The sequence below is a fragment of the Pristiophorus japonicus genome, chromosome 16, assembly GCF_044704955.1.
Source record: "Pristiophorus japonicus isolate sPriJap1 chromosome 16, sPriJap1.hap1, whole genome shotgun sequence".
Classification (NCBI taxonomy): domain Eukaryota; kingdom Metazoa; phylum Chordata; class Chondrichthyes; family Pristiophoridae; genus Pristiophorus; species Pristiophorus japonicus.
In genome coordinates this window covers 131,281,208-131,302,910 of record NC_091992.1, presented here as the reverse complement: position 1 = coordinate 131,302,910, position 21,703 = coordinate 131,281,208, and the positions used below count along the sequence as shown (strand labels likewise).

The window sequence follows — 21,703 nt, the reverse complement described above, 5'->3', positions numbered from 1 at the left end:
TGTCCGTGCCTGCAGCTGAGGCCCCAAGCTCTAGAATTCCCTCCCTAAACCCCTCCGCCTCTCTCTCCTCCTTTCAGATGCTGATTAAAACCTACCTCTTTGACCCAGCCCTGCCCTAATATCTCCCTATGTGGCTCGGGGTCAATTTGTTGTCTGATTATGCCCCTGTGAATCGCCTTGGGATACTTTTACGATGTTAAATGCGCTATATAAATACAAGTTGTTGCTGTTGAAGGCTCAGGGGAGAAGAAAAGCCAACACTGAACTGATTCTAATTCTTGATCTGTTCCAGTCATTTTCCAGCAATGTGGTGTTTCAGTCATCATCACAGGCAGTCCCTCGGAATCGAGGAAGATTTGCTTCCACTCTTAGAATGAGTCCTTAGGTGGCTGAACAGTCCGATACGAGAGCCACAGACTCTGTCACAGGTGGGGCAAGGGGTGGGTGGGACTGGTTTGCCACACGCTCCTTCCGCTGCCTGCGCTTGGTTTCTGCATGCTCTCGGCGTTGAGACTCGAGGTGCTCAGCACCCTCCCGGATGCACTTCCTCCACTTAGGGCGATCTTTGGCCAGGGACTCCCAGGTGTCAGTGGGGATGTTACACTTTATCAGGGAGGCTTTGAGGGTGTCCTTGTAACATTTCCTTTGTCCACCTTTGGCTCATTTGCCGTGGAGGAGTTCCGAGTAGAGCACTTGCTTTGGGAGTCTCGTGTCTGGCATGTGGACAATGTGGTCTGCCCAGCGGAGCTGATCGAATGTGGTCAGTGCTTCAATGCTGGGGATGTTGGCCTGGTTGAGGACGCTAATGTTGGTTCATCTGTCCTCCCAGGGGATTTGTAGGATCTTGCAGAGGCATCGTTGGTGGTATTTCTCCAGTGACTTGAGGTATCTACTGTACATGGTCCCTGTCTCTGAACCATACAGGAGGGCGGGTATTACTACAGCCCTGTAGACGGGTCCCAGAGAGCCGAGGCCCGGGGCAGCGCGGGCAGCCCACACTGCGATATGTGTGTGCTCTAGGTCCGTGCAGCAGAGCAGGTCTCCAGTCATCCTGGTTAACCCTTGCCACTGGATAAAGGCCTAGCTCTGTCAAGCCCGTGTGGTGGCTGGTGTGCAACGGCCACCACACGTTAAAAAAATCCACGCAATGGCATCTTCCACCCTTCAATTGGAGTTCAGGACGGGAACATCGGGTCCTTCGTTGAAACATCTGCGATCTCTTGTGGAAGCAAGTCATCCTTGTTCGAGGGACCGCCTGTAAGACCATGAGCTTGGTCGTAGATTTGAGGGCCTGGTCTTCGAACACTCTTTTCCTCAGGTGGCCGAAGGCTGCGCTGCCGTACTGGAGGCGGTGTTGAATCTCATCAACGTCTGCTTTTGTTGACAAAAGGCTCCCGAGATATGGGAAACGGTCCACGTTGTCGAGGGCCGCGCCGTGGATCTTGGTGACTGGGGGACAGTGCTGTGTGGTGAGACAGGCTGGTGGAGGACCTTTGTCTTACGGATGTTTAGCGTAAGGCCCACGCTTTCCTATGCCTCAGTAAATACGTCGACTACGTCCTGGAGTTCAGTATCTGAATGTGCTCAGGCCGTGTACTGTAGCTCGATGACGGAGGTTGGGGTGGTCTTGGGCCTGGCCTGGAGATGGCGCAGGTTGAACAGATTCCCGCTGGTTCTGTAGTTTAGTTCCACTCCAGCGGGGAGCTTGTTGACTGTGAGGTGGAACATGGCGGCGAGGAAGATTGAGAAGAGGGTTGGGGCGATGACGCAGCCCTGTTTGACCCCGGTTCGGACGTGGATTGGGTCTGTAATCGATCCTTGGTAAGGATCACGGCCTGCATGTCGTCGTGGAGCAGGCCGAGGATGTTGACGAACATTTGGGGGCATCCGAAACGGAGGAGAACGCGGTTGACAGTGTCAAAAGCCTTTGTAATACAGTACTCGCTGTCGTGGTGAACATGATGCAGGTTTAGAATCTGTATTTGTCGGGAAATGTATTTCCCCCCTGTTAGCCCTTGAATTATGCGCTGTGTATTTTTCCGTTGCTGAAGCACCAGCATGGTGAGAGCATTGCAACCGCTTTAATTAATGCTTCCTGGCTCCCAGAGAAGGAGCGCTGCTCACCCACTGATTCAGCGACGCACCCCCCTCTCTAGAGAGACCTGGGTGTCTATGTACAGGAATCACTGAAAGTTAACACGCAGGTACAGCACGCAATTAAGAAAGCAAATGGTATGTTGGCCTTTACTACAAGAGGATTTGAGTGTAAGAGTAAAGATGTTTCACTGCAATTATATCGCACCTGGAATATTGTGTACAGTTTTGGTTTTCTTACTAAAGGAAGGATATACTTGCTAGAGGGAGTGCAACAAAGGTTCACCAGACTGATTCCTGGGATGGGGGTATTGTCCGATGAGGAGAGATTGAGTAGACGAGGCCTATATTCGCTAGAGTTTAGAAGAATGAGAGGTGATCTCATTGAAATATACAAAATTCTTACAGGACTTGACAGGGTGGATGCAGGGAGGATGTTTCCCCTGTCTGGAGGGGGGGGGGGGGGGGAGTCTAGAACCAGGGGGCACAGTCTCTGAATAAGGGGTTGGCCATTTAGGACTGAGATGACGAGAAACTTATTCACTCAGAGTGTGGTGAATCTCTGGAATTCTCTACCCCAGGGGGCTGTGGATGCTCAGTCTGAGGGTATATTCAAGGCTGAGATCGCTAGATTTTTGGATAATAAGGGAATCAAGGGATAGACATAGACAGGCTAAGTGAGTGGGCAAAAATTTGGCAGATGGTGTATAATGTTGGAAAGTACGAGGTAAGTACTTTGGCAGAAGAAAATCAAAGAGCAAGTTATTATTTAAATGGAGAAAGATTACAAAGTGCCGCAGTACAGCGGGACCTGGGGGTACTTGTGCATGAAACACAAAAGGATAGTATGCAGGTACAGCAAGTGACCAGAAAGGCCAATGGAATCTTGGCCTTTATTGCAAAGGGGATGGAGTATAAAAGCAGGGAAGTCTTGCTACAGTTATACAGGGTATTGGTGAGGCCACACCTGGAATACTGTGTGCAGTTTTGTTTTCCATATTTATGAAAGGATATACTTGCATTGGAGGCAGTTCAGAGAAGGTTCACTAGGTTGATTCCGGGGATGAGGGGGTTGACTGATGAGGAAAGGTTGAGTAGGTTGGGCCTCTAATCATTGGATATCGAAACGTGTAAGATTATGAGGGGGCTTGACAAGGTGGATACAGAGAGGATGTTTCCACTGATGGGGGAGTCTAGACGTTATGACGTTAGAATAAGAGGCTGCTCATTTAAAATTGAAATGAGGAGAAATTTCTTCTCTGAGGGTTGTTAATCTATGGACTTCGCTGCCTCAGAGAGCTGTGGAAGCTGGGACATTGAATAAATTTAAGGCAGAAATAGACAGTTTCTTAAACGATAAGGGAATAAGGGGTTATGGGGAGCGGGTGGGGAGGTGGAACTGAGTCCATGATCAGATTATCCATGATCGTATTAGAGACTTACAAGAAGGAGGCCATTCCGGCCCATTGTGTCCGCGCCGGCCGACAAAGAGCCGCACGGCCCTCGGTCAGCAGCCCTAAAGGTTACATATAAACCTATGAACAATGACGGAAAGGCAAAGAGCACCCAGCCCAACCAGTCCGCCTCACACAACTGTGACATCCCTTATACTAAAACATTCTACACTCCACCCCAACCGGAGCCATGTGATCCCCTGGGAGAGGCAAAAACCAGATAAAAACCCAGGCCAATTTAGGGAGAAAAAAATCTGGGAAAATTCCTCTCCGACCCATCCAGGCGATCGAAACTAATGCAGGAGATCACCCTGGCCGTATTCTATTCCCTACAGTACTTACCATTATACCTGTTCCGTCCAACAAAAGGTCACCCAGTCTAATCCCAATTACCAGGTTATGGCACTTTAAGTGCCCATCCAACCATCTCTTAAAAGTGGTGAGGGTTTCTGCATCCACCACTCTTCCAGGCAGCGAGTTCCAGATCCCCACAATCCTCTGCATAAAGAAGCCCCCCCTCAAATCCTTCCACCAACCACCTTAAAACTTTGCCCCTCGTAATAGACCCCTCCACCAATGGAAATAGGCCCTTACTATCCACTATGTCCAGGCCCCTCAATATTTTGTACACCTCAATGAGGTCTCCTCTCAACCTCCTCTGTTCCAATGAGAACAAACCCAGCCTATCCAATCTGTCCTCATAACTAAGATTCTCCATTCCAGGCAGCACCCTAGTAAATCTCCTCTGCACCCTCTCTAGTGCAATCACGTCCTTCCTATAATACCGCAACCAGAACTGCACGCATTACTCCAGCTGTGGCCTAACCAAAGTATTATACAATTTAAGCATAACCTCCCTGCTTTATATTCTGTGCCTCGGCCAATAAAGGCAAGCGTTCCGTATGCCTTCTTAACCACCTTATCCATCTGGCCTGCTACTTTCAGGGATCTGTGGACAAGCACTCCAAGGTCCCTTTGTTCATCGACACTATTAAGTGGCCTACCGCTTAATGTGTATACCCTTTCCTTATTAACCCTCCCAAAGTGCATCACCTCACACTTCTCTGAATTAAATTCCATTTGCCACTGCTCTGCCCACCTGACCAGTAGATTGATATCCTCCTGCAGCCCATGACTTTCCTCTTCATTATCAACCACACAGCCAATTTTAGTGTCGTCTGCAAACTTCTTAATCATACTCCCTATATTCAAGTCTAAATCGTTGATATATGCCACAAAAAGCAAGGGTCCCAGTACTGAGCCCTGCGGAACCCCACTGAAAACATCCTTCCAATGACAAAAATATCCATCAACCATTACCCTTTCTTTCCTACCTCCAAACCAATTTTGGATCCAACTTGCCACTTTGCCCTGGCTCCCATGGGCTTTAACCTTCATGACCAGTCTACCATGTGGGACCTTATCAAAAGCCTTGCTAAAGTCCATATATACTACAACATACGCACTACCCTCATCAACCCTCTTGGTTACCTCCTCAAAAAATTCAATCGGGTTAGTCAAACATGATCTTCCCTTAACAAATCTGTGCTGACTGTCCCTAATTAATCCTTGCTTTTCCAAATGTAGATTTATCCTGTCTTTCAGGATTTTTTCCAATAATTTTCCCACCACTGAGAGGCTGACAGGCCTGTAATTACTCGGCCTATCCCTTTCTCCCTTCTTAAACAAGGGTACTACATTAGCAGTCCTGCAGTCCTCTGGCACCATGTCCAGATCCAAAGAGAACTGGAAAATGATGGTCAAGGCCTCTGCTATTTCCTCTTTTACTTTGCTCAACAGCCTGGGATGCATTTGATCTGGGCCTGGGGACTTACCTACTTTCAAAGCTGCTAAACCCCTTAATACTTCCTCTCTCACTATATTTATTTCATCCAGAATATCACACTCCTCCTCGATAGCAGCATCTGCATTACCCCTTTCCTTTGTAAAAACAAATGCAAAGTATTCATTAAGAATCCTCCCGACATCTTCCGCATCTACAGAAAGATTACCCTCATGGTCTCAAAGAGGCCCTACCCTTTCTTTCGTTCCCCTCGTACTCTTAATATATTTAATATACTTAATATAGTGAATGGTGGAGCAGGCTCGAAGGGCTGTATGGCCTACTCCTGTTCCTATTTCTTATGTTCTTGTATGGGGATAGTGCAGGCAAATGGAGTCAAGGTCGAAGATGAGCCATGATCATATTGAATTCTGGAGTAGGCTCGAGGGGCCGAATGGCCTACTCCTAATTCTTATGTTCTAATTTACATTTTCCCAGCGATTGAGAGTGAGCGTGGAGGCCCAGACCTGCACGAGAACACCAGCGGCAGGTCTGGGCCATAAAGGAGCAGAGGTGCAGCTGCCTGGGAGCCCCGGGAGCAGCCTGGGAGCGTGGAGGCCCCGGGAGCAGCCTGGGAGCGTGGAGGCCCCGGGAGCAGCCTGGGAGCATGGAGGCCCCGGGAGCAGCGTGGAGGCCCCGGGAGCAGCGTGGAGGCCCCGGGAGCAGCGTGGAGGCCCCGGGAGCAGCGTGGAGGCCCCGGGAGCAGCGTGGAGGCCCCGGGAGCAGCCTGGGGGCCCCGGGAGCAGCCTGGGGGCCCCGGGAGCAGCCTGGGGGCCCCGGGAGCAGCCTGGGGGCCCCGGGAGCAGCCTGGGAGCCCCGGGAGCAGCGTGGAGGCCCCGGGAGCAGCGTGGAGGCCCCGGGAGCAGCGTGGAGGCCCCGGGAGCAGCGTGGAGGCCCCGGGAGCAGCGTGGAGGCCCCGGGAGCAGCCTGGGAGCCTCGGGAGCAGCGTGGAGGCCCCGGGAGCAGCGTGGAGGCCCCGGGAGCAGCGTGGAGGCCCCGGGAGCAGCGTGGAGGCCCCGGGAGCAGCCTGGGAGCCTCGGGAGCAGCGTGGAGGCCCCGGGAGCAGCCTGGGAGCCCCGGGAGCAGCCTGGGAGCTCCGGGAGCAGCCTGGGAGCCCCGGAGCAGCGTGGAGGCCCCGGGAGCAGCGCGAGCTGGTGCAGGAGGGCGACGGCAGCGAAGAGTGACGTCATCAAGGTCCAAGTCGGTGATTGGAGCGTGGGCAGATACAGCAGGAGCGGTGAGAGACTGTGGAGGGACGTGATTGGGCCCAGGAGAGGCGTGAGTTCGGGGTTAGGGGCCCAGGGGCAGCACGGGCCAGCCCACACTGCGATATGTGTGCAGCAGAGCAGGTCTCCAGTCATCTTGGGTAATCCTTGCCACTGGACCAAGACCTAGCTCTGTCAAGCCCGTGTGGTGGCTGGTGTGCAACGGCCACCCCACGTTAAAAAAATTCACAGAGGCATCTTCCACCCTTCAGGATGTAGTTCAGGATCTGGAATATTAGGTCCTACATTGAAACACCTGTGCACTCATCCTTTTTTGGCGTGGAAGCAAGTCATCCTCGTTTCGAGGGACTGCCTATGATGATGACATTAAAATACGATCCCAGAAACAGAAGCGTTGAGGAGCCCCACCAGTTACCTCTCTCACCAGCTTGAGGGTCAAGAGACTTCCACGTGTCCGATTCACTTTTTGAAACTCAAACATGTACAGGTTCTCATTATTTTTTGAATGCATTTTTAATAGAACAAGGAGTTGGGGAATGTGAATCACAGAATGATGCTGCACAGAAGGAGGCCATTTGTTCCGTCGTGCCTGTGCAGGCTCCTTGAACAATTTAAGGGGAGCAGCAGGCACGGATCGTACGGCACTGAAGTGATTTGGCAGAAGTACGTTTTTGTTCTGTTGCATTGCAAATCAGCCCAGTGACAGGGGAGTTGTGTGGGTCCAGTCACAGGAGATTTATGTTCTGTCTCGGTATTGCTGACATTCTGCGGGATCGCGTTGTAAAGCTTCTTACCCTTTCTTGCTTTTGATAGCAGTGGTGGAGCATTAATGTCAGCTCCTCCTGAAATGCAGGAATGTCACCAGGTCTCTCTATCTCTACTCAATGGAGCACGACACAGTCACAGTGGGAGGGACAGGAGAGAATGTCCTGCAGGGTAACCAGCAGAGTAGGTAAGGAGGAACCAGTGGATGTGGTGTATTTGGATTTTCAGAAGGCATTCAATAAGGTACCACACAAGAGGTTATTCAACAAAGTTAGGACTCGGGATTGATGGTAATATACTAGCATGGATTGAGGATTGGTTAATGGACAGAAAACAGACAGTAGGAATAAACAGGTTGTTGTGTATCTCACATTACTGTATAGAAGTGTATCTTACCATGCTATACATGAATGTAACTGGATATGACCTGTAACAATAAGCATACCTTACCACCAGGGGTGCACTTGCAGGAGACACTCCATACCTGTCCCACCGAGGTACAGAAAGGGAGGTCTCGGGCAAGTGCAGCACTGGAGAGCTGGAATTAAAGGTGCAGGTCCTGAGTGACCTTGACTTCAGCATGTGTCTTGTATAAGTCAGTACATTCGAGTCAGGACTTAACACAGGTAATTTTCGGGTTGGCTGTAAGTAGTGAGGTACCTCAAGGATTGGTGCTTGGGCCTCGGCTATTTACAATCTACATCAATGATTTGGATGCGGGGACCAAATGTAATATATCCAAATTTGCTGATGATACAAAGCTCGGTGGGAATTTAAGTTGTGAGAAGCATGCAGAGAGGCTTCAAGGGGATATAGACTGGCTAAGTGAGTGGGCAAGATCCTGGCAGATGGAATATAACATGGAGAAATGTGAAGTTATCTACTATGGCAGGTAAAATAGAACTGCTGAATGTCTTTAAATGGTGAGTGATTGGGGAATGTTGGTGTTCAGAGGGACCTGGGTGTCCTTGTACACAAATCACTGAAAGTTAACTTGCAGGTACAGCAAGCAACTCGGAAAGCAAATGGTATGTTGGCCTTTATGACAAAGAATTGGATTAAGGAAGTCTTGCTGCAATTATACAGGATCTTGGTGAGACCACACCTGGAATATTGTGCTCAATTTTGGTCTCCTTAGCTAAGACAGGATATACCTGCCCATGGGTTGGGGGTGCGGGGGAGGGATTGTCCTGTGAGGAGAGATTGAGTAGACTAAGCCTATATACCAGAGAGTTTAGAAGAATGAGGGGTGATCTCATTGAAACGTATAAAATTCTTACAGGGCTTGACGGGTGCTGTGAGGCTGGTTCCCCTGGCTGGAGAGTCTCGAACCAGAGGGCACAGAATAAGGGGTCGGCCATCTAGGACTGAGATGAGAAATCTCTTCACTCAGAGGGTGGTGAATCTTTGGAATTCTCTGCCCCCGAGGGATGTGGATGCTCAATCGTTGAGTATATTTCAGACTACACCTGCTCCTATTTCCTATGTTTTTGTGAATGACTGAGACATGAAGATGGGGAACAGCAAGGTGAGATTGACTGAGGATTTTACACCAAGTGAGGGGGAATGGAGAGAATGAGCCAGAACACTATGGGGAGGGAGGAGAAACAGGATAGTTGAGAATGAGCGAGGACTGTTCATGGGGAGGAGGGGACAGGACAGCAGAAGATGACCAAGAGCTCTGCAGAGTCGGGGGTAGGGTGGGGGTGGGCAGGTGGGGGAAGTCATAGAGGGATCTCCTGGTGGAGGGAGCTGTCTGGAAGGGGACACGAGGAGAGCTTCCTGGGAGGTGTCGGGGTTGGGGGGGGGGGGGGTGAGTTGCATCCCTCGTGTAATGTATTTGTTTCAAGGGTTCTTTGCTTATGAATTCATAGCAACACATTGCTATTAAGAACTAGTTGGTTTATTAGCAAAGGTTTAACAATCACATGACACATTACCGGTTCATCCACTAGGCTCACAAACACCTGCCCCATCGTGGATCCCCCGAACCCAACTGGCTGGGGTTTTATTGAGTCTTGTGTACATCACGTGATTGGCTAAGGCACTCCCAACTCAACAGATCTTCAAACTTGTGAGCATACTCACTGGTGCATACATTAAGCCTTGAGTTGAGGGGAGATCTAATCGAGGTCGATAAACAGATAAAGGATTCGATAGAGTAGCTACAGAGAAACTATTCTAGAACAACCGGAAACAAACGTAAAATTAGAGCCAGGTCATTTAAGAGTGAAATAAAGAATCATGTTTTCACACAGAGGATAGTGGGATTCTGGAACTCTCTCCTGGTGGTTCAGTGGAAATTTTCAAGACCAAGATCGAGATGTTTTTAATCTCCTGTTCCTATCATTACTATTTAAGAATATGTAATAGTGTTGAATGAGAGAGGATGCTCTTTACTTATGCTGACAGTTGTTTTGATGATTAAAATGGAATTGGCGTAACAAAATGTTCCTGTCAGTCTCCCTCTTCCCACCACTCCCTCCTCCCCCGCCATTGCGGTAAACTGACCATTTTACTATGGTTGGCAATTGCACTGTATAGCATGTGTATGCATGCACGTGTCTGCGTGTGCATGCATGTGTCTGCGTGTGCATGTGACGCACCTGTGTGTGTTTCCCCACACCATAAACCTTTTCACCTTTCCTCCTTTTAAGACGCTTTTTAAAGCATACCTCTTTGACCAAACTTTTGTTCACCTGGCCATCTGATGTCCCCTCTTTTGCGTCTGTGTCAGTCTTTAATCTGAGAGCGCTCCTGTGAAACGCCTTGGGATGTTTTACTATGTTAAAGGCGCTATATAAATGCAAGTTGTTATTTATCATTTCTGCCCTCCACCCAGTGTGTCGCCCGTGACCCCGCGGGTTTATCGTCTCGGTGCTAGGAATCGTTTGGGCATAATTTGGTAACACCAATGTCAGGATGATGTCACCGTATCCCTCTTTGCCTTCATTGCTGGGCTCTTGGTGTGCAACTGTGGGAAAGAATGAGGTGTTATCTTGGCAACGTGTCCCCATTCAGCTTATACCAATTTTGGTGCTAACAGTAGCACCATTGATGGGTCAGGTCAATGGAGGGCTGGCAGCCTGTGTGAGGCAGGAACTCAGCGCACTTGCTGTTGCCACGGTTAATGTCAACAGGGCGATGGGATTGTGCACGGTTCACAGTTCTGCACGCCTGCTGACTGCTTGCCTTGCAATAACCCGCATTGCTGGTCAGCCGTGTCCCTCTCTCCCTCCTCTCGTCCACCATCAGTGGCAGATCTTTCGGCCAGCTTGCCCTACACCCTGGAACTCCGCTCCTCAAACCCCCTTCATTTCGCCACACCTTCCAAATCCGCCTTAAAACCTGTTTCTTTGACATGGCCTTTTGCTCACCTTCCCTGGACCACCTCCTATTTCTGCTCGGGCCTGAAACCCCCCCCCCCCCCCCAAAACTCTCAAACGTATTGGGACGTTTTGCTACGTGAAAGGTGAGGAGAGGCTCGAGTGGAGCATGGACTGGTTGGGCCAAATGGGCTGTTTCTGTGCCGTATGTCTGAAGTAAACTGTATAAATGCAAGTTGCTCTCACTGGCCTCCACAGGCATGCTGAGAACCTGGCTTTGAAAATCAAGAACATTTTAAAATTTGAGCCAGGCCATTGAGGAGTGAAATCAGGAAGGAATTTTTCACATGACGGGGAGTGAAACTGTGGAACCTGCTCTCTCAGAAGGGTGTGGACACGGGGCGTCTCTTTACATTTCCAAAACTGAGGTCAATAGATTTTTCTCGGGTGAGGAACCAGAGGTGACATGAGGGGAAACATTTTTACTCGGCGAGTGATTAGGATCTGGAACGTGCTGCCTGATAGGGTGGGGGAAACAGATTCAATAGTTGCCTTCAAAAGGGAATTGGATAAATACTCGGAGAAAAAATTGCCGGGATATGGGGAAAGAGCGGGGAGTGGGACTGACTGGATTGTTCTTCGAAAGAGCCGGTACAGAATGGCCTCCTTCTGTGTTGTACTATGATTAGGGTATCGAGGGATATGGAGCAAAAGTGGGGAAATGGAGTTTGTGCAGATCGGCTACAATCTCATTGAACGGCGGCTCAGGCTCGAGGGGCTGAATGGCATCCTCCCGTTCCGATGATCGTCAATGGCACCATCCTGAGGTCAATGGGTTTGAGAGTCCGGGCGAGCAGATTCTACTGCTTGAACTGCTGCTCCCCAGCCAGCCGATGTACGAGAAAATCCTGGGAAATGACGACCCCCCCCTGAATCCCACCCTCAGGAGAGAAGAAGCTTCCTTCTGCCGCGTGCTTCCCCTTGGACCATGGGGCTGGGGTCAGGAGGTTGCTGACCTGATGTGGTACCCGCCTATGGAATGGTAGGTTCTTCTTTTCAAATCACTCCATGGCCTCACACCTCTCCATCTCTATAATCTCCTCCAGCCCCACAAAACCCCCCCCCCCAAGATGTCTGCACTCCTCGAATTCTGCCCTTCTGAGCATCCCTGATTATAATCGCTCAACCATTAGTGGCCTTCAGTTGCCTTGGCCCCAAGCTCTGGAACTCCCTGCCTAAACCTCTCCTCCTTCCTCCTTCAAGATGCTCCTTAAAACCTACCTCTTTGACCAAGCTTTTGGTCACTTGCCCTAATTTCCACTTATGTGGCTTGGTGTCAAATTTCTAGCGCATAATACTCCTATGAAGCGCCTTGGGACGTTTCACTTTGCTAAAGGTGCTATATAAATACAAGTTGTTGTTGTAGGCGACCAGCATCGAGTGATGGGTGTGCGTGCTCTCTCGCAGGGCCCCGAGACATTGAATGGTCACACAGTGGGGACCGCGGGGGATCGTTAAAGGCTGGAACAGGGCGCCAAACGTGAGGGAACTGCTGAGACGCTCTTCACTGCGTGGATCGTAACCTTGATTGTTAGGCTTTCATCTTGATATAAAGAAAATAATGGAATTCTAGCTGCGATGGGGAAAACGAAGCCAGGCATTGCATTAAAGCACTTTGGCCCCTGTTCCAAAGGCTTTTGAAAATCTTTTGAATTCGCTGGTTCAGGTGGAAGAGATGGAATTTAGGTGGTGTTGCTATATTAACATTTTCATTTAATTTATCGTGGCACCAGCAGAATAATGAGGGAATTATCACAGTGACAGCTCAGGGTTTTTAGCATCAATAGTAGGTTGTTCCCACGGCAACCGGGGTGTGGGGGTGTGGGGGGCGGAGAGGGGGACACGTAGACACTAAAAACCCAAAGGACCTACTCACTGAGCGATACAGCTTCATGATCAGAATATGGACAAATGTGCTGCATAAATGAGACTTTGTTTGTGTCAGGGGAGTATAACAGTAACTGGAGAAATCAACGTCCGATTGGATGTGTTGATGAATGGTCATTAACTAGTGTTAAAATCTCACCTCCTCAATATGCCTCAGGATTGCATTGTCCTGGGTCTGTGATTTTCTCCTTTCAATTTTCTCTCGAGGCGTTGACTCTAGCTGGGGTGCAGTGTCACAGGGGTAGTTAGTCTCATACTTCACCCTCATTAGATGGTGCACAACACACAGACTGCAAAACTACAGTCAGACCCAGCGTACAACACACCGAGTGTGAAACTACAGTCAGACCCAGTGTACATCACACCGAGTGTGAAACTACAGTCAGACCCAGCGTACAACACACCGAGTGTGAAACTACAGTCAGACCCAGCGTACATCACACCGAGTGTGAAACTACAGTCAGACCCAGCGTACAACACACCGAGTGTGAAACTACAGTCAGACCCAGTGTACAACACACCGAGTGTGAAACTACAGTCAGACCCAGCGGACAACACACCGAGTGTGAAACTACAGTCAGACCCAGCGGACAACACAGCGAGTGTGAAACTACAGTCAGACCCAGTGTACAACACAGCGAGTGTGAGGTTAGTCACAGCCAGTGTACAACACAGCAAGTGTGAAACTACAGTCAGACCCAGTGTACAGTCTTTCCCCAGCTGATTGTTGGTGTGGATTTGGGTATTGAGCTGGAGGGCTTTGCACTCCTGTTCCGTCACCACGCTCTGTACTCTCCCAGTTAAGTTGTCCCCCGGATATTAGAAAGAAAGAAGAAAGACTTTGCATTTATATAGCACCTTCACAACATCGAGACATCCCAAAGCGCTTTACAGCCAATGAAGTACTTCTGGAAGTGTGGCCACTATTGTAATTTAGGGAAACGTTGCAACTAATTTGTGCACAGCAAGGTCCCACAGACAGTGGAACTGTTTAAATGGGATTAGTTGAGGGATAGGACAACTCCCCTGCTCTTCAATTCGTGTTCTAGGATCTTTTATATTCAAATGTAAACAAAGACGGGGCCTCGGTTTAACATCTCACCTGAAAGACGGCACCGCCAACAGTGCAGCACTCCCTCAGTACTGCACAGCTAGTGTCAGTTGAGATTTTATGCTGAAGTCTCTGGAGTGGGGCTTGACCCATGACACTCTGACCCTGAGGCAAGAGCGATACCCACTAAGCCATGGCAGCTTTTTAGTGATACACTGGGTCAAAGCACCAACATGGTATACCATGGAGTGGTAGGGACAAGGATCTGTGGGCAGCAGTCTCTTTGGGAGTGCGGGTCTCAGAGATTGAGCCTACCGTGTTAAGTAATCTCACTGCAACCAGTGCCCCTGTTGTGTGATGGGAAGTGGGGATATGTGTGAATTTGACTTTTAGTCTAGTTAACGGTCCAAATCAAATTCTAAATCTAAATCCAGCTATTTTGCATTTTGAAAGGTTTCTTGCTTTGTAATTATGGGAAGGAGGTGACAGTTTGTTGTAGCCTGGGACAGATGGGTATTTATAATGCAGATCTCATCATTCCTGGAGCTATTTATTCCGAAAGTTCAGCATTTAGTTGCTGCAGAATTTCTTATTACCTCGTCACCAGTGTCATTTACTTTTAAGATGGATCTGTTTTTGGATGTGTTTGTCTCAGAAATGTTGAATACTGGAAATTTGAATTAAAAACACAAAATGCTGGAAATGCACAACAAACAGGTCCATCTCCGTCTGAAGGATTAAGATGGGCGTCAAATGTTGACTGATCTTTCTCTTTCAGACCCGACCCGACCCGGACCGATTTAACCCGACCCGACCCAGACTGACCCGACCTGACCCGACCTGACCCGACCCGACCCGACCTGACCCGCACTGACCCGACCCGACCCAGACTGACCCGACCTGACCCGGACCGATCAAACCAGACCTGGACCGACCAAACCAGACCCGGACCGACCAAACCAGACCTGGACCGACCAAACCAGACCCGGACCGACCCGACCTGACCCGACCTGACCCGACCTGACCCGGACTGACCCGACCCGACCCAGACTGACCCGACCTGACCCGGACCGATCAAACCAGACCTGGACCGACCAAACCAGACCCGGACCGACCTGACCTGGACCCGGACCGACCCGACCAAACCCGACTCGACCTGGACTGACCTGACCTGACCTGGACTGAATAGGTCTGGATTTACCAGAACTGTCTATTTTTGTATCTTTTTTTCTCCTGTAGTGATTTTTACTCAATTTATGTTTGAGAGTTACGTTGAGAGCGAGGAGTTTGCTACCCAGTGCATCCCTCATTCTCGTTTACAACAGCCCTGTGACGGCATCTCTGGGTTTGCCGAATTCTGGTTAATGTTCTGATTTCCTTTTGGACGTTCAGCCAAATCAATGTGATTTTGATGTGAATATGTCGGTTCGATGCTGTTGCTGTAAGGTGTTGGAGGAATTGGTCCGATCCCAGCTACAAAGTCCCTCTGAACGTGGAGGGGGTCACTGAGAGATCAATTGCAAAGTCCTGAACTGGAGCTGAAGTTGTTGGAATGGCTGATGAGAGGGCAGAGTACTGCTTCCCTCGCTGCAGTAACGTTGTAGCTTGGGTTTGCAGCATCCGATGCAGAGATGGGATTGCAGTCTCCTTGCAGACTGTCTGTGCTCGCAGAGAGCGGGGGCGTGAGGTCACCGTATAGAAACTGGAAATGTGACCAGGATCATTGAGGAAAACTGAAGATCTGTTTTTTTTAAATGAAGAATTAAACCTGTTTTTTTTTTCTTCTTCTATTTCAAGGACCCGAGGAGCAAACACAAATTTAAAATCCACACTTATGGCAGCCCGACGTTCTGTGATCACTGTGGCTCACTGTTATATGGCCTCATTCACCAAGGGATGAAATGTGACAGTGAGTTTCCTCAGTATTTACATAACTCCTCGAGAAGAAAGTGGTGTCATGCGAAGGTTGATTAATGGGGGGCACTTTGGAAAAATCTCAATGAAAGCAACACTATTACACAGAACGTACAGCACAGAAACAGGCCATTCGGCCCAACAGGTCCGTGCTGTGCTTATACTCCACACCAGCCTCCTCCCACCCTTCTCCATCTCACCCCATCAATACTTCCCTATCGAGCCGTTCCTGAGCGATTCTGTTAATTCAGCTCCCTCCCTCTGTCACAAACCTGGGACCGTTGGTCCCTGACTCCAGCACAGCTCACAATCAATTCCAAAGATACGCCAAGTTTTGAAGGACAATGTACTGTTGTACTGGTCGGTGTGTATAATTATTCAAGTCACAGGACACTAATTTCATTCATCACCATACAGTTTACTCAAAATGAATACAATTGTTATTTGATGATGGATGTGATGAAAAGTGTTGTTTTATGATAGAAAGAAATGTAGTCCTCGTGATTCAGATATCTGGACTGGTTCACACTCGTACATATTTTCATCACTCACTACCCGTGAGCTTTCACCAATTTCCAACTGTCCTCGTGAAGTACAGAGATCGCACACTCCCCTCTCAGTATCTCACACACCCCTCTCAGTAACTCACACTCCCCTCTCAGTATCACACACACCCCTCTCAGTATCGCACACTCCCCTCTCAGTATCACACGCTCCCCTCTCAGTATCACACACTCCCCTCTCAGTATCACACACTCCCCTCTCAGTATCACACACTCCCCTTTCAATATCACACACACCCCTCTCAGTATCTCACACTCCCCTCTCAGTATCACACACTCCCCTCTCAGTATCACACACTCCCCTCTCAGTATCACACACTCCCCTCTCAGTATCTCACACTCCCCTCTCGGTATCACACACATCCCTCTCAGTATCACACACACCCCTCTCAGTAACTCACACACCCCTCTCAGTATCACACACACCCCTCTCAGTATCACACACACCCCTCTCAGTATCACACACTCCCCTCTCAGTATCACACACTCCCATATCAGTATCACACACACCCCTCTCAGTATCACACACACCCCTCTCAGTATCACACACACCCCTCTCAGTATCACACACACCCCTCTCAGTATCACACACACCCCTCTCAGTATCACACACACCCCTCTCAGTATCACACACACCCCTCTCAGGATCACACACACCCCTCTCAGTATCACACACACCCCTCTCAGTATCACACACTCCCCTCTCAGTATCACACACTCCCATCTCAGTATCACACACACCCCTCTCAGTATCACACACACCCCTCTCAGTATCACACACACCCCTCTCAGGATCACACACACCCCTCTCAGTATCTCACACTCCCATCTCAGTATCACACACACCCCTCTCAGTATCACACACACCCCTCTCAGTATCACACACACCCCTCTCAGTATCACACACACCCCTCTCAGTATCACACACACCCCTCTCAGTATCACACACACCCCTCTCAGTATCACACACTCCCCTCTCAGTATCACACACACACTCCCCTCTCAGTATCTCACACACCCCTCTCAGTATCACACACACCCCTCTCAGTATCACACGCACCTCTCTCAGTATCACAGACACACACACATCTCCGTATCTCACACACACTCCACTCTCAGTATCTCACACACCCCTCTCAGTATCACACACACACTCCTGTCAGTATCACACACTCCTCTCAGTATCACACACACATTCCTCTCAGTATCACACACCCCCTCCTCTCAGTATCTCACACCCCCCTCTCCATATCTCACCCCCCCCTCAGTATCTCACACACCACTCTCAGTATCTCACACACCCCTCTCAGTATCACACACACACTCCCCTCTCAGTATCTCACACACACTGCCCTCTCAGTATCTCACACACGCCTCTCAGTATCTCACACTCCCCTCTCAGTATCTCACACACACTCCCCTCTCAATATCTCACACACACTCCCCTCTCAGTATCTCACACCCCCCTCTCCATATCTCACCCCCCCCTCAGTATCTCACAGTCCCCTCTCAGTATCTCACAGTCCCCTCTCAGTATCTCACAGTCCCCTCTCAGTATCACACACTCCCCTCTCAGTATCACACACTCCCCTCTCAGTATCACACACTCCCCTTTCAATATCACACACACCCCTCTCAGTATCTCACACTCCCCTCTCAGTATCACACACTCCCCTCTCAGTATCACACACTCCCCTCTCAGTATCTCACACTTCCCTCTCGGTATCACACACATCCCTCTCAGTATCACACACACCCCTCTCAGTAACTCACACACCCCTCTCAGTATCACACACACCCCTCTCAGTATCACACACACCCCTCTCAGTATCACACACACCCCTCTCAGTATCACACACACCCCTCTCAGTATCACACACACCCCTCTCAGTATCACACACTCCCCTCTCAGTATCACACACTCCCATCTCAGTATCACACACACCCCTCTCAGTATCACACACACCCCTCTCAGTATCACACACACCCCTCTCAGTATCACACACACCCCTCTCAGGATCACACACACCCCTCTCAGTATCACACACACCCCTCTCAGTATCACACACAACCCTCTGAGTATCACACACACCCCTCTGAGTATCACGCACACCCCTCTCAGAATCACACACACCCCTCTCAGTATCACACACACCCCACTCAGTATCACACACACCCCTCTCAGTATCTCACACTCCACTCTCAGTATCTCACACACACTCCCCTCTCAGGATCACACACACACCCCTCTCAGGATCTCACACACCCCTCTCAGGATCTCACACACCCCTCTCAGGATCTCACACACCCCTCTCAGTATCTCACACACCCCTCTCAGTATCACACACACACTCCCCTCTCAGTATCTCACACACACTGCCCTCTCAGTATCTCACACTCCCCTCTCAGTATCTCACACCACTCTCAGTATCACACACACCTTTCTCAGTATTACACACTCCTCTCAGTATCACACAGCCCTCTCAGTATCTCACACTCCCCTCTCAGTATCACACACACTCCCCTCTCAGTATCACACACACACTCCTGTCAGTATCACACACACACACTCCTGTCAGTATCAAACACACTCCTCTCAGTATCACACACACACTCCTCTCAGTATCACACACACACTCCTCTCAGTATCACACACCCCCCCTCTCCATATCTCACCCCCCCTCTCCATATCTCACCCCCCCCTCTCAGTATCTCACCCCCCCCCTCTCAGTATCTCACCCCCCCCCTCTCAGTATCTCACACATCCCTCTCAGTATCTCACACATCCCTCTCAGTATCTCACACACCCCTCTCAGTATCTCACATACACCTCTCAGGAACACACACACACACACACACACCCCTCTCAGTATCTCACACACACTCCCCTCTCAGTATCACACACACACACACTCCTCTCAGTATCACACACACATTCCTCTCAGTATCACACACCCCCTCCTCTCAGTATCTCACACCCCCCTCTCCATATCTCATCCCCCCCTCTCAGTATCTCACACACCACTCTCAGTATCTCACCCCCCCTCTCAGTATCTCACACACCTCTCTCAGTATCTCACACACACTCCCCTCTCAGTATCAGACACACACACTCCTGTCAGTATCACACACACTCCTGTCAGTATCACACACACTCCTGTCAGTATCACACACACTCCTCTCAGTATCACACACACACTCCTCTCAGTATCACACCCCCCCCCCTCTCCATATCTCACCCCCCCCTCTCCATATCTCACCCCCCCCTCTCAGTATCTCACCCCCCCCCCCTCTCAGTATCTCACCACCCCCTCTCAGTATCTCACACATCCCTCTCAGTATCTCACACACCCCTCTCAGTATCTCACACACACCTCTCAGGAACACACACACACACACACACTCCCCTCTCAGTATCTCACACACACTCCCCTCTCAGTATCACACACACACTCCTCTCAGTATCACACACACACACTCCTCTCAGTATCACACACACACTCCTCTCTCAGTATCTCACATACACTGCCCTCTCAGTATCTCACACACGCCTCTCAGTATCTCACACTCCCCTCTCAGTATCGCACACACACTCCCCTCTCAGTATCTCACACACACTCCCCTCTCAGTATCACACACACACTCCCCTCTCAGTATCACACACACCCCTCTCAGTATCACACACACCTCTCTCAGTATCACACACACACCCCTCTCAGAATCTCACACTCACCTCTCAGTATCTCACACTCACCTCTCAGTATCACACACACACTCCCCTCTCAGTATCACACACACACTCCCCTCTCAGTATCTCACACACCCCTCTCAGTATCACACACACCCCTCTCAGTATCACACGCACCTCTCTCAGTATCACAGACACACACACATCTCCGTATCTCACACACACTCCACTCTCAGTATCTCACACACCCCTCTCAGTATCACACACACACTCCTGTCAGTATCACACACACACTCCTCTCAGTATCACACACACATTCCTCTCAGTATCACACACCCCCTCCTCTCAGTATCTCACACCCCCCTCTCCATATCTCACCCCCCCCTCAGTATCTCACACACCACTCTCAGTATCTCACACACCCCTCTCAGTATCACACACACACTCCCCTCTCAGTATCTCACACACACTGCCCTCTCAGTATCTCACACACGCCTCTCAGTATCTCACACTCCCCTCTCAGTATCTCACACACACTCCCCTCTCAATATCTCACACACACTCCCCTCTCAGTATCTCACACACACTCCCCTCTCAGTATCTCACACTCCCCTCTCAGTATCACACACACCCCTCTCAGTATCTCACAGTCCCCTCTCAGTATCTCACAGTCCCCTCTCAGGATCTCACAGTCCCCTCTCAGTATCACACACTCCCCTCTCAGTATCACACACTCCCCTCTCAGTATCTCACACTCCCCTCAGTATCTCACACTCCCCTCTCAGTATCTCACACTCCCTTCTCAGTATCTCACACTCCCCTCTCAGGATCTCACACACACTCCCCTCTCAGTATCACACACTCCCCTCTCAGTATCACACACTCCCCTCTCAGTATCTCACACTCCCCTCTCAGGATCTCACACACACTCCGCTCTCAGTATCACACACTCCCCTCTCAGTATCTCACACTCCCCTCTCAGTATCACACACTCCCCTCTCAGTATCTCACACTCCCCTCTCAGTATCACACACTCCCCTCTCAGTATCACACAATCCCCTCTCAGTATCACACACTCCCCTCTCAGTATCTCACACTCCCCTCTCAGGATCTCACACACACTCCCCTCTCAGTATCTCACACTCCCCTCAGTATCTCACACTCCCCTCTCAGTATCTCACACTCCCCTCTCAGTATCTCACACTCCCCTCTCAGTATCTCACACTCCCCTCTCAGTATCACACACTCCCCTCTCCCCTCTCAGTATCACACACACACATCCCACTCATTTTCACACACCCCTCGCAGTATCACACACCCCTCGCAGTATCACACACCCCTCGCGGTATCACACACCCCTCGCGGTATCACACACCCCTCGCGGTATCACACACCCCTCTCAGTATCACACACCCCTCTCAGTATCACACACCCCTCTCAGTATCACACACACCCCTCTCAGTATCACACACGCCCCTCTCAGTATCACATACACCCCTCTCAGTATCACACACACCCCTCTCAGTATCACACACACCCCTCTCAGTATCACACCCCTCCTCAGTATCACACACACCCCTCTCAGTATCTCACACTCCACTCTCAGTATCTCACACACACTCCCCTCTCAGTATCTCACACTCCCTTCTCAGTATCTCACACTCCCCCCTCAGTATCTGACACTCCCCTCTTAGTATCTCGCACTCCCCTCTCAGTATCTCACACACACTCCCCTCTCAGTATCACACACCTCTCTCAGTATCACATACCCCTCTCAGTATCACATACCCCTCTCAGTATCACATACCCCTCTCAGCATCACATACCCCTCT

At 50.1% G+C, this 21,703-nt stretch overlaps 1 protein-coding gene across 5 annotated transcripts in view; it reads left to right on the top strand.

Moving 5' to 3' along the window:
- LOC139226835 (protein kinase C alpha type) overlaps nt 1-21,703 on the top strand; it is a 542,945-nt gene that overhangs the window by 228,898 nt on the left and 292,344 nt on the right. For all 5 annotated transcript variants that reach the window (XM_070857892.1, XM_070857891.1, XM_070857893.1 and 2 more), the window contains exon 4: nt 15,504-15,615. In XM_070857892.1, coding sequence (XP_070713993.1) covers nt 15,504-15,615 — 112 coding nt within the window. The remainder of the gene's footprint in view (nt 1-15,503; nt 15,616-21,703) is intronic.